Source organism: Hippichthys cyanospilos, chromosome 12, assembly GCF_059441005.1.
Source record: "Hippichthys cyanospilos isolate Australia breed blue-spotted pipefish chromosome 12, RoL_Hcya_1.0, whole genome shotgun sequence".
NCBI lineage: Eukaryota > Metazoa > Chordata > Actinopteri > Syngnathiformes > Syngnathidae > Hippichthys > Hippichthys cyanospilos.
This window is the reverse complement of record NC_142380.1, coordinates 12145001-12168681: the sequence shown is the minus strand read 5'-3', so window position 1 is coordinate 12168681 and position 23681 is coordinate 12145001. Positions and strand designations below refer to the sequence as shown.

The 23681-nt window shown below is 37.6% G+C and overlaps 1 protein-coding gene across 5 annotated transcripts in view; it reads left to right on the top strand.

The window, feature by feature from the left end:
- The first annotated feature begins 496 nt into the window (after window positions 1-496).
- The window catches only part of carmil3 (capping protein regulator and myosin 1 linker 3), a 68126-nt gene continuing 44941 nt past the window's right edge, over window positions 497-23681 (top strand). For all 5 annotated transcript variants that reach the window (XM_088429934.1, XM_088429936.1, XM_088429933.1 and 2 more), the window contains exons 1-8: window positions 497-697; window positions 4816-4910; window positions 15514-15564; window positions 17137-17196; window positions 17280-17401; window positions 20148-20242; window positions 20493-20563; window positions 21296-21369. In XM_088429934.1, coding sequence (XP_088286060.1) covers window positions 640-697; window positions 4816-4910; window positions 15514-15564; window positions 17137-17196; window positions 17280-17401; window positions 20148-20242; window positions 20493-20563; window positions 21296-21369 — 626 coding nt within the window. In that variant the 5' untranslated portion in view covers window positions 497-639. The remainder of the gene's footprint in view (window positions 698-4815; window positions 4911-15513; window positions 15565-17136; window positions 17197-17279; window positions 17402-20147; window positions 20243-20492; window positions 20564-21295; window positions 21370-23681) is intronic.

Below are 23681 nucleotides of genomic sequence, written 5' to 3'. Positions count from 1 at the left end.
TGATAGAAAATAGCTTGTCATAGTTTTGACACCAATAGTTTAGCTGTATCAAACTAAACTAAATATTACAAATCGGCCTCATGGCCCTTTTTTCCAAATGAATTTATTTTACAGGATGAGGTTTTATGCAATACATGTAGGACACATCTAGAGGACGCGTGTAAAATCCATGCTAATCTATGCATATAACGAGGAATTTGCAAGCATCTGACGAATAAATCTATCCTGATTAACCCCTCTCTCTGTCTCTCTCACCTTCTCTATCTCACTCTGTCTCTCTCTCTCTTTCTATTGCTCTCTCTCTCACTCTCTCTCTTTCTATTTCTCTCTCTCCCCCTTTCTTTCTATTGCTCTCACTCTTTCTATTTCTCCCTCTCTCTCTCTCTCTCTCTCTCTCTCTCTCTTTCTCTCTCTCTCTCTCTCTCTCGTTCTCGCTCGCTCTTTCTCGCCCCCCCCACCCCCCCTCGGAGTGTTGCAAGTGCGCCCACCAGAGCGACTGTGAGCAGCGCGCCACAGCATCGCTTCGCTTGACAGCTGCCGGTGGCGCAAAGGGGACAGCAGGAGGCACGTTTGAAGGCATTTGGGACATTTACGGAGTCGTGGAGGATCAGCCGAAATAAGCAACGATTTGTGCGCGCCATGGCCTCCAAAGACGCCACAGCGTCGAGCTTTGCCAGTGTCAGCAGGGAAATGACAGGTGAGCTAAAAATGACTTTTCCCTGGGGTTACACCTAATGTTTAACCTCCAAACCCAACGCCGCTCGCCACCCCGGAAGTGAAGACTGACAGGAGTGTTTTGGAAGACACGTGTGAATAGTTTGAATGATTTACATCTTCTCTCCTCCAGTTAAGAGTTAACTGCCGCAGGCTAGCGCAGTAAATGCCCCCTGAAGGCAAAATTGGAGTTAATGCTCGGCGAATCAGTGAAGGTTGTAATTTTATCCACTTTCGGATAGATTCGGCTTGAATTATCGCTGTGAAATTTATCGCGCAGCGGAAAACGGGTATGAGTGTGATAGCGCGCGCGCGTGTGTGTGTGTGTGTGGCACTGATCTCTTCATTTTTCTTTCTGGCGTTAAGTTGGTGAGCTTCTGAGCGGTGATTGACAGGGCACGCGCACACAATAACATGTTTGGACGCTGAGGTGTTAGTCCGTCTCTCGTGGCTAATTATCCTGACGGACGGGGTTGCCTACTTTTAATCTCGCTGTTAACCAGATCATCCCGGTCAAGCGCCTTCTGTCTGGCCATGCTGCGTTAAGTCATTAACACACCTGCCAGGTCTCAACCAATGGTACCATAGTGGCCTCGCCATCAGAGTGAGCAGGTCCATGAAAGTGCCAAAAAGGCTATTTGGATATGAATTAAAGTGGAACAGCGGCACTGACCCATCTGAGTGCTACCTCTTACCCCCAACTGACCTTTATTCCATTGGGAGTGTCTGTGTTCAACCAAGGCTCTAAGCTTAAGTGTTTGGGTTTTACCCAAGCTTATTGTGGTGGATAGCAGTCTGTATTTGGTTGAGTTACACCTTTGCTCAATACATTTCACTGTTCTTTCTATAAGTAAGTAAAGTTAATGTTTGTTTCAGGAAAATTAGAGTTAGGAGTCTTCAACACATATGATGCATGAGTATTTGCAGGCGTCTCCACATTTCCATTAGTCAGGTCACTTGAGTACACTTACACTGTATTCATTTTTGGATATGTAGACTTGCATTGCTTCTTTTACTACTCTGCTGGATGCACACTTGCTGTTGGTAGAGCTTGTGGGTGGATGACCGAACTAGACTTGGACAGTTCTGTCCTTCAACCTCGCAGCATCATATCTTTCCAGGTTTTACTAGAGTGAGCCAGGTTGTTTCTATTGAGCTCTGATACTAAAAATAGCGCAGCTACATTATGAGGCCTTGTTTAGAGTTTCTCTGTTAAGAGTGTGTGTTGGATAATCTTTCTAGCTCAGTTTTTGAAGCCTTAGGCAGTAAGGCAGCACTACAAAATGATTCTACACTTAAATTAGAGCTTCAGCATCACTATTAAGATTTAGATTATTGTGGCAGATAAATTACGATTATTTCCAGTTTAGATTGCAGTAAGGTTTACATGTTCAAAAGATTCAAAGAGATTTTATTGTTACATGTATAGTACTACACCACACAGTGAAATTCTTATTCTGTTCGCTCCCCAAGTAGAGTATAAAATGTTATCTAGTCCTACACCTGTATTCTGTACATTATACGCAAATGTTAATATAGATATTGTTTCGCATCAGAAAGACAAAACAATTCTCTCTACTCTTATCAGCATAAATATATATACTGTAGAATTCCTCTACAACAAAATCGTGTTAGCAGCCAGAAAGTTTTCACAATCGTGGACTTTTCATAATAGGGAAAAAAAAAAAGAACTTGCCAAATCTACAATAAACATTCATTTTCATACTTACATCAACTTCTTGCATAATATCTTTCTGGTTTAAGCTTGACGCGTCCGAGAGCTCAGCGCATCAAATGACGTTATTTCGGCAACCACGCCACTCCGGATGGAGTCTGCGCGGGTCAGATTTTTTGCAACGCGTACCTTCTGGAATTTTTTTTACAAGCGGAAAACATGGCTTACGAACTATTGCTTATGTAAGTTCACTGGTACAAACACCTTTATGATTTGGCTGAAAAGTACTAATGTGACCGAAAAACTGTAAACAACTCTTGACTAGCACCATGTTAGGAAGAGTCGAGGGTTACAAAACGCTTGCAAGAATTTAGATCGTTTGAATCTACTCAGATTCTCTACCTCTGTTATAGAGTGGTGTTATTTGTATGCTGTAGACTCAATTTACTGCCACCTAGAGTATGGGAGAATATCTTCTGGCTGCGAGGGAAAGCCGCACTGAGTATAAAGTGCTGCAAAACGCATGTCGGCGCGTTAAACATAAACCAAGACTTTTGCTGGATGCTTGTTTTTGCTATTGTGAATTTCATTGCTAGGTAAACGCAGAGAAAAACATTCCCTATTATGCAAAAGATAGATTTTTCCTTGTAGGGGGAAGTAAGTAAAAGGGAAAGGCTTCAATGCATGAAGATTTTTTTCACATCGGGTGGTATTTTTGCACATACATGTTTCTTATTTTTCACATGTAACTTATAAACCTTTATACAAGATCTTACTCAGTTCAAATAAAATATTTTGTATTTTTCAAATATTATATTTTTTCAAACTTTTACCACGTGGATTCTCTCCAGGGACTCTGGCTTCCTCCCACATTCCAAAAACATGCAAAAACACTCTAAATAGTCCATAGGTGTGATTGGGTGTGTGAATGTCTGTTCGTCTCTGTGTGCCCTGCATTTGGCTGGCAACCTGTCCAGAGTGTCCCTTGCCTACAGCACAAAGTCTGCTGAAATAGGCACCAGCAAGCCAGCAACCCTTGTGAGGATAAGCGACGATTTATGGTTGACAAAACAATATACATAAATCACATACTATGTCTCCTTCAATGGATTGAATTTGAAAATATTATGAAGCTAGCTCTCTAAAACTGGTCAAAATCTTGTTAGTAAATAGTTTTTGTGTTCAATCAAAATACTATATAGTAACAACAAACAAGTTTTTACGAAGCCAAAATGTTGGTCATTAATTTTGTTTTCAACATCGGATCAAATCAGTGATTGAATCAATGTCTGTACCACCAACAGAAAAAAATCATTCAACATATGGACTCCCAAACTGCAAAAAAAAAAAAAAAAAAAACTAAATAAATTATGTTAACGTAAAAATATTTTTTTCCTCCCAGTCATTCCTGACGATTTATTATTTTAACCCAAATAATAAACCCAACATTTTTTTAAGGTTTGATTTATTTAAAAATAAAATGTGCAAAATGTTGAGACAAAAATGAATAAAAAATTATTTATACTGATTTTAAAAAGTTTCAATAGAAACAGCATTCATAGCTTGTGCATACTGTCATCAGTAACTATCATAGACAACTATCATAACTATCATATGTTATAAGCCACCTTTCTAGAAATCTGCCATTTGTGAAAAACCTAAATTTCACAATTTACCCAATATCAAATTGTAATTTTTTAAAATGACAAATTGATTGAATTAATTTTTTATCTGTTTTTTATGTTTTAATTTTTTGTCTAATTATTACCCAGCCTTTCTTTAAACCTATTTCTACTATACATCACTGATTTTCCTACTTATACCACGCAAAGCTGAAAACCGTGGCAAAAAGAAAAAAAACACAAGATTCAGAGAGTGGATTTTTCCTCTCCTACTTGCTGTTTTTGTTTTGCAAGGACAAGTTTTAAAGTAATTATAAAAATTACACAACAGTAATAAAATGGTGCCAGAATGAGATGATTTTTTTAGAAGATAGCTTGAACCATTTTATACATACAGCCAGCCATATATGTATATATACACATCAAAAAAGTGATTTTGCTTTAATTGTGTATTTTAGTGTTCAGCTGCAGCAAGGGAAAAAAACATGCAAGACAAACACACTGTCTGCCACTTAGGATTTAAATCCAAATGTAAATCAATTGTAAACTTTTCCAAATCCAATTTATAACAGATGTATAGGTTATTTATTCATTCAATTTCTGAGAATTTTAGCTATCCTAAATTAAGTTTGTTTCACAACACTGTTGGTGATTGCATTGATTGTAATATTTCCCTACTAATTATGATTCATGATTTTGATGGATTTTAATCTTTTTGGCCTTTAGGCTTTTACCCACTATTAATTCAACTACTAATTTCAACTGTTTTGATGCATATCTGTCTGCTTTTTTTCCTCCTCCCAGAGAGCATCAGGAAAGTGCTGGACAAACAGGCCATTAAATTTGTGATTGCTATCAGACTGGACACCAGAAGCGGGAAATCAGAAGACAGAATTCTGGTAAGAAACCCCAATAAATTGTCGAGTTTAGATCCATATTACTCCGCTTCCAGGGCAAATCACCTCAATGAGGTATTGATTGCTGAAGTGAAGGCATCTTTATGTGTGACCTCATGAAGATGGACTTGAACGACACAAACTTCTTCGAAGCCAAGCGAAAATCAATTGAGCTTAATTGAGACAAATTGAAAGACCGGTAAAAAGTCACAGATTAGGCATCCTGTCACATTAAACAGACGCGTTGAAAATCAGGGCTTAAGGCAGATGCTGCCTTAGCAGAGCAAAGTGGACACGGTGTCATGGCCTACTGAATCCAACCAGAGAGTTTATTAGATGTGGCAGGATGGCCTTAATGCCACAGGCAAGAGTTTGGTACGTGCTTGTGTGAGCCTGACATTGTACTGTACAATATGTCACTTAATATTTATTTATTTCTTATAAAGAGTCCTGTGTGTTGTATGAGAGAGAATACTGCCCAAAGGAGCTGTATTGCATTCAAGGTGCTTTGTTGGCCAAGGCCACTTATGCTTTGACAAATTATGAAGTGGTCAAACACATTAGCAGCTGATCACATAATCATAGTTAGACAGGTTTGTATCACCTAACGAAAGAGGCAAAACAAGCTCAAACGTATCCATTAATGAGTTTAATTTTTTTTTTGTTCCCTGCTTTTGTCCTAAGGACCCCCCCCCCCCGCCCCACCCACCACAAGCCATACCACTACCCTCCTTTCGCCATCATTGCCTCCCCTCCCCACCACTTCTGTCATGTTCTCTCTTTGTTTTCTGTCTACCTCCCCTTTCCCTGTCATTTCAATCACTCTTTTCCTCATCATCGCCCCTGATTGTTCTGCCACCCCCCCGGCATGCTAGTTGCCTCTCACTCTCCTCTACTTCTCCCTTGTGCCCTTCTCTCCTTTTACATCCCTGTATCTTTAATCCAGGCTATAAAAAACTATTGGGTCCTATTCAATCACTGGCAATTCAATTAGTTCCAAGATTTTTTTTTTTTTTAACCCTACATAAGGACCTCTAGAATCATTCAAATGTATTCATTCTTGTTTCAATCTGTAAAATTGATCAATCTTATAGGTGTAATGGTGAGCACAGGAGGAATATTTGAATGTCTTTTTTTATATCATTTCTCTGGAGTGAGCACGAAAGGCATTTTGCTGAGTGGTAGTGTTGAGGAATAATTCTGAATGTCATATTCTGAAATTGTGAAAACTGTTCAGCATGAAGACCTATTTATCTTGTCTGTGATGGCTATTCCCCCCAAGTAGGGGACTTTCTTTTAGCTGGTTCTCCATGTGGACAAATTTACCACTCATTTGTATGTTCTAATTCCTTATAATGTCTGGTGTTGTCTATTTTTATTGTCTGCCCCATTTCCGCCCCTGGATATTGATGATATCCAGCTGTCTGCTATGACACACATATACATCGACAGTGCCAGATACAGGCATCACAAACAAGAGCCACCGTGGGGAATCCATTCGAGGAGCTTCAACATCCGTGTTTCGGTCATAAGGTCCACACACATGCTCAAATGCACGCGCAAACACATACAGTTCAGCGCTCCAAAACCTCCCTGCATTTTTACCCTCATTATTCTATTGAGGAATAAGGACAACTTGGAAAACAAAGCACATCTTCAAAGGAAGAGGGGGAGGTGTGAGGGAGGAGGTTGGGGTGCAGCACAAGGGTGGGACCACTGTATAGGAAAATGATTTATAAGTGGCAATAGGGAGAGTAGGGATGAAATCTCTGGTACGTGGTGATGCCCCAGTTGTTGATTTGGCTCTTCCGCCACTTATTTGTCCTGATTGGTTGCTCTCTTTTATCCGGTGCAGTTCCATTGCTCCGAACTAATAATGGGCCCATTACCGCAAGAGACTTTCCCTGCTTGACAGTGCTGAACGCACTCGGGTGCATCCGAGACTTTTTTACGCTTGATGGTTCCACGGAGGTCCCTCTTGTGAGGCTTCAGCAGTGCTGTGGTTTGAGGTTAAATTTGTGGTGTTGAATGTAAAGATTGCTTCTTCTGTGATCTCACTAAATCTAGTATGAAACATCCTATAATAGGTACTATATATAGGTATAATAAAGAGCTGTCATTTATTTGTCTCTAAGTTTTTGAACAGAGTACATATGAGTATCGATATTAAGGTATATTTTTGTCAAATTGCTTTTATAATGAGATCAGTGCACTTTTCATTTGTAATTACAGTTTTCACCTCACATGTGATCAATGTTGGCAATTAAAGCAGAGAATGAACCAAGGGTCTTCATTGTTGTGGTTTAACTTGGTGGCACCACCACTTTTATTTGGCAGTATAGTATTTCATTTGGTCAACAACACCAGGGTAGGCTGTGTGCAAAACATGCAATGGTCAAATCAGCATGGGAGCAACAGTCACAAAAAAACAAAAAAACACCTCCAATTTGTGGTCCCACCTCAGGATTCATCACCCTGACTTTTATCAAAGTTCAAAGATAAGTCAATGGTGTTATACAGTATTTAACTTTTACTGTATTTTCTATGGAAATTTTTCAGAGAACTATTAATTGAATTCAACTTTATAAGAGATGTTTCTAAGTCTGGGAAAATGAGACACTTCTGGAGCTATTATTTTCTGTTTGTGTGGTTTAATACACATGCTTTAGGCATTTCAGTGAAATTCAGTGTTTGCATTATTCCATTTTTTTACGCCGGTTTTTACACTTTTACTGCAAATAAATATCGGCTCCAAATAGCGGTTATCAGTAACAATCGCTACCGGCCCAATCGGTCCATAACCATTCAGAAATGTTTTTTTTTTTTTTTTTTTTTTTTACATTTTAGTTTATATTGCTATCTGCTCCTTTTTTGTTGATGTGAACGGGCTATAAAACACACAAGCAGGACAAGAAAGGAGCCACAAGGAAGACAATGAGTCATTTGCACTGCCATTGACACACTGGGAAATTCTGACCCAAGATTTGTGTTTCCAAGCTGTAAATAGCATTGCTGAGGTTGCTTTGCCGTCATAAATAGATGAGAAATGGAGATGAAAGACCATGTAAAAACCATTGGTAAGTTTTACTCATCCATTTATTTTAATGGTTCACTTTATTTTAATAAATTGATAAATTTATAAAATATTTTTTAATGAGCTTACAGACATGTTTTAATAAGGTATTTTTTCCAAAGAGAAAAAACGTTTTTTTAAGTGTTCTTTTTTTTTTTAAATCAATTATTTTTAGTTATTTCTTAGATGACTATCCAGTATTTTATGGTGTAATTGTGGGGTGCAAAGATTAGAAAAATTGGATGAATTGGAATGGATTGGTTTGCACTTTTTTTTTACACTGGTGAGTGTTGGTGGTGTGAAACAAAGAGGAAATAAGTCAACTGAATTGCATGAGCAGGTTTGCACCTTTGTAATAGAACAGCACAGTTTTTCTACTTAAATCTTTGAGCGGTGAAAAAATACAAATACAGAGCCATAATATCAGTGACGACTAACGCTAGAGGCAATGGTACAATCTCATGTTTGCACCATTCTGCCAACACTCCATTTTTCTGTGTAATATGCTTGTGTAATGGTGTGTATTACCATTCCTCTGTTAGTATTCACGCTTCCTCTATGCGTGATGCTCTGCATGGAGCCACTCTGTGACTATCCATATTTACCATCTGACAGTGCGTGATATAAGCCCTCAGTGCTGTAATTAGGACTTGAGCCTTACTTGATTAACATACCACATGTTGGTAGCCCGTGGCGAAGAGTCTATGAAGTGCGACTGCTGACCTTCTCTCCTCCCTCATGAGGAGACAAATAAGTGTTGCCCTGCAGTCCTACCAATACACACAAAGCATTCCATCTTTTATGTATCTGTCGTTTAATTTCCTTTCTTTAGGTTTGTTTCCTGACTTTTAGAGTTTCTTCACTCGTTCATTTTTAGCCCTCAAACGCTATTTCTCAAGATCCCATGCAGCAGTTCCCTGCCATTTCTCAGCCGGTTTTTGTAGTCGATGTAAACTTTGCTACTTATTAATTTTGTTGCTAATGTTGCAACTCACACATCAAATTTGCTTTTTTGCCATTCTATAAAGGGTGTATTACGGAAAACTAAAGTAGCAAGCACATGTAGTTATCTGCCTGCGAGCAAGCAGTTCTAGAGTTTGCTGAAGTGTGACATCACTATTACATAATTGCCCCCATCCCCCAGCCAATGTAGTTTGTGAATTACTGTTCACATCTGTACACTAATTGACAAGCACAAAATCGGCTTAAAGGTTTTTAGGTCATCAAATGCCATTGATTATTATTATTATTATTAAATATTTATTTATTTACACACTGCTTGATAAAATGTTGGACATTGAATTTTCTGTTTAATCTGTGGTGTTTTCTTTTAAAATACATTTGCAAAGTGTGTTCTGATAGTTCTAGGGGGGAGGGGGGGGTGATATTGGATCGATAGCCGATGTCAGTATCAGATCAGAACACGCCTAGATTGGTCCATTGTTTTTTTTTTTTGTTTTTTAATTGATCGAACCTGTTATAAAGTTAATTGTGAAAAACGTGCATAATATGTCCTTTAGGCACTGGACTGATCTAAAGAATAAAAGGCAAGCTGTGGTCTTTTACCTTTCCGTCATCTCATCTGGTTTCATTTCCTATATTTTTTGACCTCTTAAAAATCCACTCTTGACTAGACCAAGGGCATCTTCGCTTTCAAAGACCAAGCTGATGTCAAGGATGTGTGTTAAGGCAGGCTTAGTAGAGTGGTAACCAGCTATCCAGCTAGCAACATTGTATGTGCACAAGTAGCACATGTTTATTGCTATGCTAGCATGAGGTAGCAAAGCAATTGCCATGTCAGATTGCTTTCCAATGCCCCTGTGATTGAGCTACAAATACCACCAGTGACCAAATCTGGTTCTGATCCGCAGATTTGTGCCTCAGAGGCTTTGCTGTAACATGCTGCACATAGGCCCACATACACATACTGTGATTTGCACTATGTTGTTTGAAGTACAAGAACTGAATCCTGACATCTTATGATTAATATTACCACCCCCTTCGCCCAAACCCCTGCCCTCAACTGGCTGCAACCCTCACAAGAGGAACCATTATTTCTGTTTACAGCTTGTACTTGCACTCTAACACACCCTCGACATTTTGTTATGGGGCCAACCGGTTCTTCAAACTAGTGCAATCTCAGCAAGGGCATTGCTGTCTTTTATGTTGTCTTTTTTCACCTTCATCTACCAGCCCCTCTTAATTTTTTATCATGTTACACACACTGACATGGCTTGTTTGACTGAGGCTGGTGACTCAAAAAGTTAAATATAAAACTTTGAACTTTGAACTAAAACAAAGTGAGTGCCAAAGTTGTTTTCTGGGATGATTAATGATAACAGCTGGGATTCTTCCATACAGTATTACTTGATGCTATATGGAAGGGTTTTTATTGCTCAAGAAAAATGCCATTCTGTTTCTCATGTGAGATTTATGAGACCTCTAATTCACTTCATGGACAAAGGTCTTAGGGCTCAATTAAATCCATTCAGATCAATTATTCGATGGTAGGATGGACACTTTAGTTCCCATTAAATTCTAACTCTTCATCTTGGTCAGCTATTTGATACTGACATCAAGGGAACAGTTGAAAGGTCCTTTTCTGTTCCATCAAGACTTGACCCACTGCACAAAGAGAGGTTCATTTAGGGATGGCTGAATGATTTTGGTGTGGGGAAAACGAAAGATTATTTGCCAAGCCATCTTGTTAGTGACATTTGAACGGACACATGTTCTTTTGGATAGATGGAAAAAAAAATCCAAGACAGTCGAAGCTTTGCAGCAGAGCTTACACTTGCTGCAAAAGTGATCAGTCGTCTCCAAATTGTCCTTCGGTTCAGTGTAATTTATTGGTGTCCCAGTAACCTTTACAGTCTATTGTGCGTAGGACAGTGTGGCTGGACTCCAGATGTAATATTTGGGGTTATTAGTATTTGAGTTTTTGTTTTCCTTCCAAGCCAATACCTAAGCAGGTAAATATTTGCTCAAGACTGCTATCAATATGCATAACTTATTTATTTATTTATTTATTTTAAGTTGCCTGTAGTTTCTGCATCCTTTGGGGGGAAAAAATACTCAGATGTGTTTTTTAACCAAATATGACATCAATAAAATCAAATTTTGTTATAGAATTACATGTTTAATAGTTTTTAAAATTACTTGATGTAACTTAAGCTATATATATATATATATATATATATATATATATATATATATATATATATATATATATATATATATATATATATAGCTGATATACATTTGCATCCACCTATATATATATATATATATATATATATATATATATATATATATATATATATATATAGGTGGATGCAAATGTAGTTTGCATCCACCTATATATATATATATATATATATATATATATATATATATATATATATATATAGGTGGATGCAAATGTAGGTATAAGATCAAAGTTAAATTGCCAATTTAACTGCGAAGAATAAAAAGGTAAAAACATCAAAATTGTTTATAAATATTTAAAAAATGAATCAAAATAGTATAGTAAGTGCTACGTATATATAATATTCATGTATAGAAAAAAAAACATCATAAATACTATTTTATAGAAAGGATTTATTTACCTTTGAGTTTTGCTTCTTATGGCCATATTCCCTAATAAGGGTAGCCTAGGTTAGGCTATCTTAGATTTGGAAGACTGGTTAGGATGTCTGCCTCACAATTCAGAGGTCCCGTGTTTGCTTCCTTCTCCGGCCTATATGTGTGGAATTTGCAGGTTCTCTCCATGCCAGCAGGGCTTTTCTTGTTGTACTCCTATTTCTTCCCACAATCATGCATGGTAGGTAAATTGGACACTCCAAATTCCCCTTAGGTGTGTTTGTGAGTGTGGGTGCCCAAAATATACCATATACCACATATACCACGGACTATAAGCAGCACTGGATTATTAACCACAACAACAAAAATTGAACAGAAAATTCAATTTTGTCACACCGACCCAGTCGGATCATTCAATACGGCACCAACACAACAGTGACCAACCAAATTGTGATAACTAGTGGAGAGTAACCCCTGGTGCTGAGTAAAATACCATTTCAGAATCAATATTTTGATCGTGAATTTTTTTGGGAATTTTTGATAGTGACCCCAGTTGGGGTGCTTATCTGTAAAGAAAACTACAGATAAGCTGCACTGTACTTTATTAATGCTTTATTAATTGGGGGGAAAATAAAACCTTATCTTTGAAGATGAAAAGATCATCCCGATTGGTCTCACGACCTCACCCCCGCTTTAGCTTTTTTTTCCCAATAAAATCCCATTTTCTTAAAGACCCCCCCCCAAAAAAAAACAAAAACAAAACAAACAAACAAACAAAAAACTTAGTATGGTTATGATTGAATTACAAAATATCCCACCACAGTGACATTATTACTTTAGGGAGTGTCTGCAAAAGTAAGCTTGTTAATAGGAAAGCACAGCTAATTGAAAATCATACTCACATTGCACTGTGGCAATAAATAATTGCTGATAAATTGTGATAATGTTTCCTTCTCAAATAAATCTCTTCAATCACCACATTGCTCGCCACTTTTTTGTTGTTCATTTATACCTTCATAGTTTTAACAATATGCCTACAGAATTAAGAAGAATTCCTAAATATATTCTTGTTCAGCATAAAATCTAACCATCTGAAGACCTGAATTATTGATGCCTCTCTTATGATGAGACCTGCCAGATTGTCTTTGAAGCAGGAGATACTGTACCCTGCGACTTGTTCTTGGTCCGAGGCATATGCTTCATACTGCCTCTAAACTGGCTTCAGTTTACTTAAAAGGCTCGCTGGAACGCGAAATGAAATAACATCATATATTAATGTCATTTCTTACAAGTATATTTTTCTCAACTCTTTGCTTAAGTTTGTTTGGAAGCACATATCACTGAGAGGTCAGCTTCTTCTGTCTTCGGAAGCGAAAGTTGAAAGAGTAAAAGAAGACTATATTATCTGGATGCAAATCTCTTTCTCCCACCCTGTCTCACTTGCTCGCTTTGTACGTTTCGTTTTCTTTCTTCTCCTTACCACCCCTCAGCAGGGCGCCATTAACCATTCAGCCCAGGGAGGCCTTGAGGAATTGAAAGCGACAGAGCAGAAAAAGAATAGAAATACTGAAGCTCGAAAGGAGATGGGGGAGTTGAGAGAAAGGGAGACTGTAGAACGGGTAAGTGCAGGATGAGATGCAGACGGGACACTGTAACACATTAGGAGATGGGAGGATTAGGGATTAGGGAAAAGGGTGGCGTCAGTAAACAAATTTCCATGGAGATGAAAAGAGAAATCTGGAATGACAGAGGGCACGATGCAAGGGTTTTATGGTCAAGACACAGATGAAGAGAACATATAGCCTGGTATTTGTCTGTGTTGAGATGCCATGTGCTTTTACTGCATGCGACTTTACTATAGGTCACGACTAGGGCAAATGTGAATATCCTGTATATATAGTATATATTCTTTGAGAATACTGTATGGTGAATGTTTTTACTTTGCACTAATACTGATAACCAGTAATGGTCAGAATACTGTTTGTTCATTCGAGGCGTGCCAAAAAATCAATTCACAAAATAAAGTCAGTTCTTTGTTTTATACTTTTCAGAATTGTTGTATAATAACCCCCAATTGATTTTATTAATTTAAAAACTAAACAGTCACTTTTTGTCAGATTCTGTGTAATTCTTTGACGCACTGCCAGGTCAGTAACAGCAACACACGTCACACACTAAGGGTGTGCTGCAAAAGCCAATTTCAAAATAAACACACAAAGCAACACAGATGTCAATGCACTGCCCGCATTATGGTTTTATTTTGAAGTTAGCCATCAAAGCGGTGGTTGCTACCAGTTAGCCTTCAGATCCTTGCATCTCCCTTTTTATTTACATTACATCATGTCTCTACCAAAATCAACGCACTGATACAGCAAAAGTTTCCAGTGCAGCTGCTAACTATGTAGTGCATTCAAACGCAGTCGGACATCTCAAACTCTTGACAGAAAAAAAGGTCCAACTGCCCAACTTTCACTGCCAGGATGAAAACCACACTGCTCCTCATGAGTCCAAAATTCGACTTCCTGACGGAACCTTCTCTGCAGCACCCCTGAATAGAACTTACCGAGGATGCTGAGGAGTGTAACCCCTCTATAGTTGGAACACACCTTCCAGTACCTCTTCCTAAAAAGGGGGACCACCACACCAGTCTACCAGTCCAGAGGAACTGTCACTGATGTCCATCCAATTTTGTAGAGGTGTGTCAACCTGAAAATTCCTGATTGTATCAAGTTTATATAAGACACAAGATCATCTGTTTTATTTCTAGTTACATTCATGAAACACCCCATTTTATGCAAGGAAAGGTATTTGAGGATCAAAGAAGACTGAAATAAATAATGAGCATTTAGCTACAAATTTTTAGCTTGTGGACCATCAACATAAAAATCTTTTCCAGGCTTTTTTTGTTTTTGTTTTTTTTTTAAAGGGAAATACTTCTTTTAAATTTCTGTCACACTTGCTTTTTTTGTTTTAATAATATGTTTTAATAACTACCTCTTCATGCCCCTGATGAACTCCTTTGGGTTTTTTGCCATTATTTTACCTTATAATGAAGAATCCCCCAATTAGTTGAGTTCCGTCTTTAAATTGGCATAAAATTTATTCAAATTTCTGAGTTCATTGTACTGCTGCCATCTACCATTATATCAATGGAGATTAATGACCCCATTCCAGATGAAGCCATGCAAGCCTAGACCATGATATTACCTGTACTGCTGATCTTAGTTTTGTTCCTTCCTACTCTCTTAATGGGGCTGATGTCATGAAGCTATTTTTAATAATATTATTCTTGTTATGGGTATTATTGTCATTTATTGTTTAATATAAACAGAACATTCTTACCAATGTGTTTTTTTTTCTGAGTGCTCAAGAAATAAAGAATTTAATAAAGAATGTACATGAGATTGTTGAGTTCATACTGGTTAGAAAGTTGTGCAGTGCTGCAACCACTCCAAAGATGATTATACATACATTATTAATAGTAATGGCATTGTTTTCATTGAACACAACATACTGATTATGACAAGTAATCAATAAAGGCTAATTTCTTCATGCAAGCGTCTGCTTGAATTGCTTTAATCTCTTTAACATCGTTATGCAATTGTCTGTTCATCTTTTTCAGTAAAAGACCACTTTTTTCCATTCTTATCTTGTCTTTGTCCTTTTGTCCTCATTTTCTGAGTTTTCTCTCACAAAATTACTCCTCAGTCATAAAGGATGTTATTTTCCCTGAGCTTATGCTGCTATAAATATTACTTGCCATAATATTTGCTTTGCTACGCATCCACAATCAGAAATGGCTCATGTCTAAGTGCTTACCGTGATTTACAAGCCATTTGTAAAATATTAAAGCCACGTGTTGGTCTGAATACAGAAGGTCTTTTTATTTTGTGATAATGCATTTTACATTTGGTACTCTGTGACAGACTAAATGAGCGTTTTCTCCCCCAGGTCCTGGCAACATGGAGACTATATCTCTTTGCTGTCAAAGTGCCTACAAAGGTAGATGTTCCCCTCCCTCACTTGAATTTTATGACTTTCACTCCCTAACCTTGATATCTTGATATTTTACAAGCACACAGAGCATTGATATAAAAGTGCCTGCTTGAAGTGGAGATGATAACAATGACAATCAGACCTCAGCTGGTTTAAAGTGTCTGTGCCAAATTTGGCAATGATGAAGTTGCGTTTTGTTATAAAATATGGGTACAAATGACTCTTCAATAAATTGAGCTTCAGTCGGCAGCCTGTTTGAAAAAAAATAGTTACATTAATAATAAATAATCTGAAATATTATTAATTTATTGAACAATATTTTATGATTGATATAATTGAATTAGTCAAAAAAGTATGACATGCATGTTTATTCGCTATTTTATTTTTTTTTAACCTTCATTTTATTCTATTTTTGACACTTACTCATTTGTCTTATCAGATTTAGCGTTTATGTCTTTACTGTTTTTATTTTTCCGTACAGCACTTTGGTCAGTTGTGGTTGTTTTAAAGTGCTTAACAAATAAAGTTGGATTTGATTGGATTTTAATCAAAACTACTAATAATCAAAACTAAAAATAACACCACAATCAATACTTATAACTAGTTAAACTGAACGACTTTGAATATATAACCACAATATCAGATTACTTGGCACAGTTCTCAAGGGCAACATTCCCCTTTTTTGCATCACAGACAGCCGATATCACGTTAGGACAGATTTTGATGGACAGTCGATGCCCATGACGCCAGCCAGCTCAGCGGTGTCCACTCTTAAGAGTGTTGCTGTTGGCAAGGGATTTTCTCTCATGGCATTGACTCATATCGTATCTCAACTGATCTGAGAAAGAAACATCACATCAGTTCATGAAGTTATTTTAACTACTCACTGTTGTACTATGCTGTTTTTACTAGAATGTTATTGCAATCTACTTTTTGCATAGGACACTGAGAAGTAAAGTTACTTTAGAACTGTCAACTTGACAGTTTATATTATTGAAACTCATTCTTGGTCTGTTTAGCTAATGCGCGCTTAAAATGCAATCAAAAAATAGATGTGACTTTCTATCTGATTCAGAGTTTCTGTTGTCAGTACCTTCTAAAAGGCATTTCTTTATTGCATTTCTATCACAGATGTTGTCAGCACTGAGCGAGGTGGAGAAAAAGCCACACCGGCATAAATACAACTTCTGCTATCTCAACCTTGTTTACATTCTCGTGCCATGCAATCTCTTGCGCACAAATTCATGGGGCACTTGAATTATGTCTGCATCATCTTTGAAGTTGAGAGGATTGGAATTTTCTATGAATTGCTTTCGTAGATGTAAATCACAGACAGTAACTTTCACATGCCCATAAATTCTGCCTGTGTTGGTATTAGTGGTGGGTCAAAAACAGACTCAAAGATACAAAAGACATCCTTACTGATTTCAGTGGCTGGGGAACAATCAAGATTGTTTTTCTGATATAAAATTACATCTCACGACTATACAAAATCAGGGTTAAGGTGCTAGGAAATTGCATGAGTGAGAACAAGAAACAAAGTTCTAAACAAAATAATGATGGTCTGTTCTGTTCAAGGTGGAGGTCACGTTCAACTTCCTGGAAATACGTGCAATGAACACTTACCAAGAACATCAGGTACCGTCATTGTAAAAGATTCATATAAGTCCCTGCCTGGCCTGAATAAATGTGTAGACAAACACACCATCTTCATCCTCCAGGTTATAATTGATACAGACAAGACAACTTATTCGCTGAGACTGGAGACTCAGGACCAGTTGGATCACATGGTCAGTCACATCAACTACGCCCTCTCCCGAGTCTTCAACAACTCCATTTATGCGTAAGCATCAAAGACGCTCTGTTGCCTCCAGGAAATAAGTCTTCCTGTTTTTGTGTTGTGTAAGCTGTAAAGCAAAGACAAGTTGGCCCACTGCAACTGTGCTCGACAGAGCTTTGGGATGTTGGCTGCTTCACTTTTGGCCGGCATTCCACTTCAGCAGCCAAGTGAATCCTTATATCGACATAGTTTTCATCCAGCCCATTTTTGTGTCATGCTACATTCTAACACCCAGCAATCATTGCGACTAATTTATCCAACTGACCCTGGGGGGCTGAGATCTTAAGACAAAGCCTTGGCTCATTTTTAGCATCTACAGTGGAATAATCTTTGCTTTAATTCAACATCCTGAGTGTAGCATCCATAGAAGATTTGCCCATAATGGCCTATTTTTCTAAGGACCTCAGGATCAATTTTCCTAGCGGCATTGTCACTCATAAGTAGAAGGAAAACGATATGAAGTTTTCACATCCATTTTCTAAAGACCAAAAGTATGCCAATTGTCAGTATTATTACGTTAATAAAATTTACCAAACCATCTTTAACAAGCACCATAAGCATTAAAACATATTTTAGTTTGAGTGAGGAATTGCGACGTTTGTAGCATGCTTTTTAAGGCTGAGTCGGATGAATGCGACCTGACTGTTCAGACTAAAGTCGCATGTCAAAAGATTGGATACATATTGGATTTAGTACTATGTAATCAATTAGCTTGGGTTGCATTTGAAAAAATACGATCTGTGTCGTTCACACTTCCGTCAAAAGATTAGATACGGTTCGGATAGTGACAACAACAATAAGAATTGTGTCACTTTAGGCTGTAATGTGGTCCTAGCCTTAGGTGTAAAATAGGCACATTTGGAGAATGGATGTGACATTAAGATATTGACAGGGCCCTTCCTTGTCCCACCGAGTGACATGCCAAATTGTTGTCATTGCTAAAATGGAGTATTCTGACGAAAGAATACCCACACTATGCAGAGACCTTTCTGAGATTAATTTACATTCTGAATTAAGGGGTTTAGGCACACATAAGTAGGACTTGTCTTTGTTTTTCTTATTAGTATTGAGGCAGCCATACAGTCTACATTTCACATTTATAGAGTTCATAGAATCCTGTGCAAGCTGGTGCTGTTGCTACAGCTAATAGCATCCAGACTTGCCTTGCTGGTATAGCTGCAGGCTTGCCTCTTTAATGGATTGCTTCTACGTTATGCTACATAAGGTAGTGGCGAAAAATTCTAAAACAGTTTGAAATTATGTGGTTTATCTGTGAGCCACTCCATCCCTTTTTCACGAGCAAAACACCTAAATATCTAATTGGTTTCCAGGTCCTGACACCAAATCTACTTTCTTTTGTCAAGAATTTGATGGATTAAATGGGAGGTGCATTTTGTGCAATGCATATTAATTTTTTGAAAGACCTTGGTGGAAGTCTTGGATGAAATTATTTGTTCTGCATTGGATTTTTTTCTATGGTTCCTTTAGATTTAATCCACCAGTTTTGTGTGTGCATCTATGTGTGTGTGTGTGTCAAAGTTGTAATGGGATGTAGGCTCTTTATCTGTGCAAGGTTGTATTACCATCCTTCAGCACAGCTCTTTTCTTGTAAGGCAGCCATCCAATTGTGGAAGCCTGCAATGATATGTATTAAAAGTGTTGTAGAGAATAGAGAAACAGAGGGAGCCTGACTGCATTATTTTATAACTTCATTGGTGCCACTGTTTTGAGGTGCGTAGTAGATAACAGACACTCCAGGAGTAGCAGGAGGATGATGAATGTAGCGATGAGGATTAAGGTCACTGATGTGGTTAGGTGTTGTGTGTGATTTGTTTACAAATAGGATTAAGGATGGCTTGTGACTTGTTGATTTTCACTGTAGAATCAGTTTAATCCTATCAAGATCACAAAAGATTTTTTTTTTTTTTTTTTTTTTTATGAACCCAACTTTCACTCCAGGATATTGCATTCATATATATATATATATATATATATATATATATATATATATATATATATATATATATATATATATATATATAAAATAGTACAGTGTATCTGCAAACTGTTCACATTGTGTCACTATTACTTCTTTATGTTCTACAATGTTAGTCTTATTTTAATTGGAAATGTATGGATGGAAAATATTGTGCATTTACACCAAATACTTGAAAACTAAAGGTGTTGCATGTACATACATAGAGCAGGACTTCACAGGCATATTCCACAGCACTTGTCAAGTTTCAGGTTGGTGCATCGCTATTTTCACATTTATTTACTTGAAATGTTCAATCGGAATCATGTCTGGCTTGGCCACTCAAGGACATGCACAGAGGTGCCCTGAAACCATTCTTTTGATGTCTTGGCTGTGTTTTCATCCAGGATGTCTTTTTAAAGTGTTGCCTTCATCATTTTCTCTACCTGACTGGTATCCAAAATTTTTGTAGCTGTATAACATCCCTACATCCCTACATCCCATAACATCCCTGCTACTTCAATTCTTCTGTTTAGGGTTAGCATTGGCCAGGGGCTAAAAAGTCACTTTCCTCTTTAATGTGTAGAGTTGTATGTAGATGTGTGTTTTTTGCTGTACTTTTTTTTTTTTCCTAGCAAGCATGTCAGGTTTTTGTCCCCACAAATTAAACTCCAGATAAGCAAAATTCACTGTTACCTGGCATAAGAATTTAGAATTCATAAGGATACTGTAGGATATGGAGAATATTACAGTTGCATCTTCCTCATTTTTCAGTCCACCCATTTGTCGAGCAGAAGGAGACACAACTGAAGGAATTCACCAATATTCACCAATTTCAGAGTCATCATTAGAACCACAGAAAACCTGCGGTGAGTATTACTCACACTTCGCATGCTCTTACATTGCTTAATGTAGACTCATAATGGTCATCTGATTATTGTCTTGAAGTAGTCATTTTAAGTGACCAGATCTACAATGTCTTTAAACTACAATCAAAACTCAGTCATGGTGCATGTACCTCATTGTTTACAATTGAAGTCTCTATTTACTGACATCTTGGCTATTTTTAACTTTGTTCATGGTGGGATTTAATTTGTCCTCATCACCTTTATCATTTAGGAGGTTTTTCAGAGACATATGCAGCTCTTTGTGACTACAATGGAATTGGGTGCAAAGAAGAAGTGCAGTGGGTAAGGAAAATGCACAGGGTGCACACACGTGCCTAAATGCTGAATAGCGTTGGTGGCTAAAACTGCATTGATTTGTTACATATATATATATATATATATATATATATATATATATATATATATATATATATATATATATATATATATATATATATATATATATATATATATATATATTTATATATTTATAAAATTCTGGTCAAATACATTTTTTATAGACAGGAGCTGACCTCCTTGACTAAAGGTTACCTAATGATTGATAGATAGATAGATAGATAGATAGATAGATAGATAGATAGATAGATAGATAGATAGATAGATAGATAGATAGATAGATAGATAGATAGAAAAACTCATTCAAATACATACATACATTATCTTCCGCTTATCTGGGATCGAGCCCCGAGGGTAGCAACCTCAGCAGGGAAGCCCAGACTATCCCCGGCCGCATCGTCCAGCTCCCCAGGCGTTCACAGGCCAGCCGAGAGACATCGTCTCTCTAGCTTGTCCTGGGTTGACCCTGGGGCCGGAGATGTCCGGTAGAACATGCCGGGAACAGTAGTGAATTTAGAATTAGAGTGAATATTAAAACACTTTTTACCATTGAATATGCACTTTTAATGAAAGGCCACCTCATTGACCTGACTTTTGTTAAAATTTATGCATTGTCATTTCATTCAGACTCATTTGCTTTATACTCCTCTAACATATCTTTTTGTATTTCTTCTTCAGGATGTTGATACAATCTACCACTCTCAGGATAATCGGGAGTTAAACTTGCTGGATTTCAGTCATCTTGACAGCAGGTGACAATTTCTATGTGTTTGCTTGTTTGATAATAGTAGTGAGCCTTTGAATACAGCGTCATAATAGACTATGGGGAAAGATAAACATTAATTAACTGATTAACTGTCAAAGGTGAAATGATTTCCTGGCTTGGATTTGTATATTTTAGTTGGCCGTAATTTTATGACGTGTCAGATTTTGCTGGAATAGATATAGGCAAATTTTGTCCTGATGCTGTCTTTACTTTAATCTTTATTCTATTAGCAAGAATCCCATCAGCTGTCACATAATTTCTTTTATCGGTTTATGTTGAGTGGTTGTCTTAGAAAAACATCCCAGGCTCTAATGTTGAGTGCATTAGTCTGTCATTTCTCTCAGGCGGCTCAATTCCAGTTCTATTTTCTTTTTTTAAATTCTATTTCTAACTAATCGGTGAGTAGTGGGACACTGAGGGGGGTTGCTAGGGAGATGAATGATGAAGCAAGGCAGGAGAACAACTTTAAAATGTCATGTCTTGTATCTCACTTCAAAGTATACGTATTTTTCATCCTACATTTTACTGTCCCCATTTTGATAAAAGCATGCAATATTTCTACACGTTAAATGACAGCAGCTGAATTAGGAAGGTTTTTTTTTTTTTTATTAAATGGCTTAACGGTTGATCTTGAAAGAAACACTTTGTATGTATTGCATTCCATGTGCTCAAACTTTACAATGCTTACATAATCACGGAAGGAGAATTTGCCACGTGGGTTAAAGCTATTCCTTGACACACAATTGCAGGGATTCATGCATATATTAATGCATTAAAAACAACAAAACACAGCACTTGTTATCCCTCCCAATTATTTATTTGGGTGGGACTTTTCATGGGAAGCTGCTGGCACACGCAACTTTTAAAGACCGCTCTTGAACAATTTGTGCTTTGTTCGCCCACGATGCGTCACAAAATATCTACATTTCAGTTGAGGTTCTAATTGTCACATGTGAACAGAAACAACTTGATGGTTTTGCCCAAGAAATCATGAAATTATTTACAGAAATATGCAAATGAGAATCTCGACGGTCTTTTCTGTACAATGTTTCAGTCTATTTGTGGCGCATGAACCTTTTCAGCCTCCTGGTTTCTTTCCACATTCCAATTTCTTCAATCTTGCACTGATTGGACCCATTTACTGCTTTATTGCTCACAACGAGGTGATCATCCTTTGGCTGATTGACACACCAGACACTGTCAAAGCTCGTCTCCCCTTCAATGAATGAGGAAGCACTTTTGTTTGAGACCAACCCATCCATTTTCTACAATGTTTCTTGTTTTCTTCACATCTATTCAATTTTCACTCTTCCCTACTCTTTTGCTCTCTCTCTCTCTCTCTCCATCTCTCTCTCTCTCTCTCTCTCTCTCTCTCTCTCTCTCTCCTCTGTACAAACACCCTTCCCTCTGCCATATGGATATATATTTGTAGATAGTATTCACTGATATCACGTGATAGTGTAAATCACATGTCAATGCTATGGTATTGCATAAGCGTCTGAGTGTTGCTCTTCATTCTGTTTTTTGTTACTGAAAATGTCATGCTCTCCTATACATTATGGTGTATGTTTGGTTTTTATTGCTTAATATGTGCATTTATTTGTGTTTTTAAAGTTAGAAGAGCTGGGCACTCTATCGCCAAATCACTGACGGAACACCCACCTTTCACAAGCACTTCTGCGCTTTTGGCGTGTGCGCCTTGTAAAGCCTCAGAAAAATACATAGACTGATATGGGACTGACTTAAATCGTTGCTCAGTCTGTGTATTTTTTTGGAAGTGTTAAGCTAGGGTGGGTGTTGCGTAAAATACTTACCACTTGTCCTACCAGTTATGTGCAATAACAAGAACAAGATGGACCAACAGACTGAAAGCCTATAAGATATCAGAGGTCAATTACTTACACTTCTGTCAAAATATGAATCAGGAGTCTGTCCCGATGATAAATCTTGACATGATGCATCATGTTTCAACATGAGGCTCAGCTGTTGCTGTCCGGGCTGACACACAGCCTGTAGCTTGGCTGTTGCAGTTACGGGCAACAGGATCCCCTCTGGGTAATTCACACTTTCACTCCACTTGTCTGATTCTTGTTATATTTCCATGTCTTCCCTCCAGGTTTGTTCTGTTTCGCCTCCCATCACTGTGTCAGTGCTTGTTTGCACTGTGATGTAGAGCAGGTAGAGCAATACTGGGTTTGGTTGGCCATCTTTCAGGGGCTTTGTTCACATTCACACACACAGCTCCAGCACTTAAAATATTTTTGTCTGTTTTCTCATTTTGTTGTATTTATGTTCCTA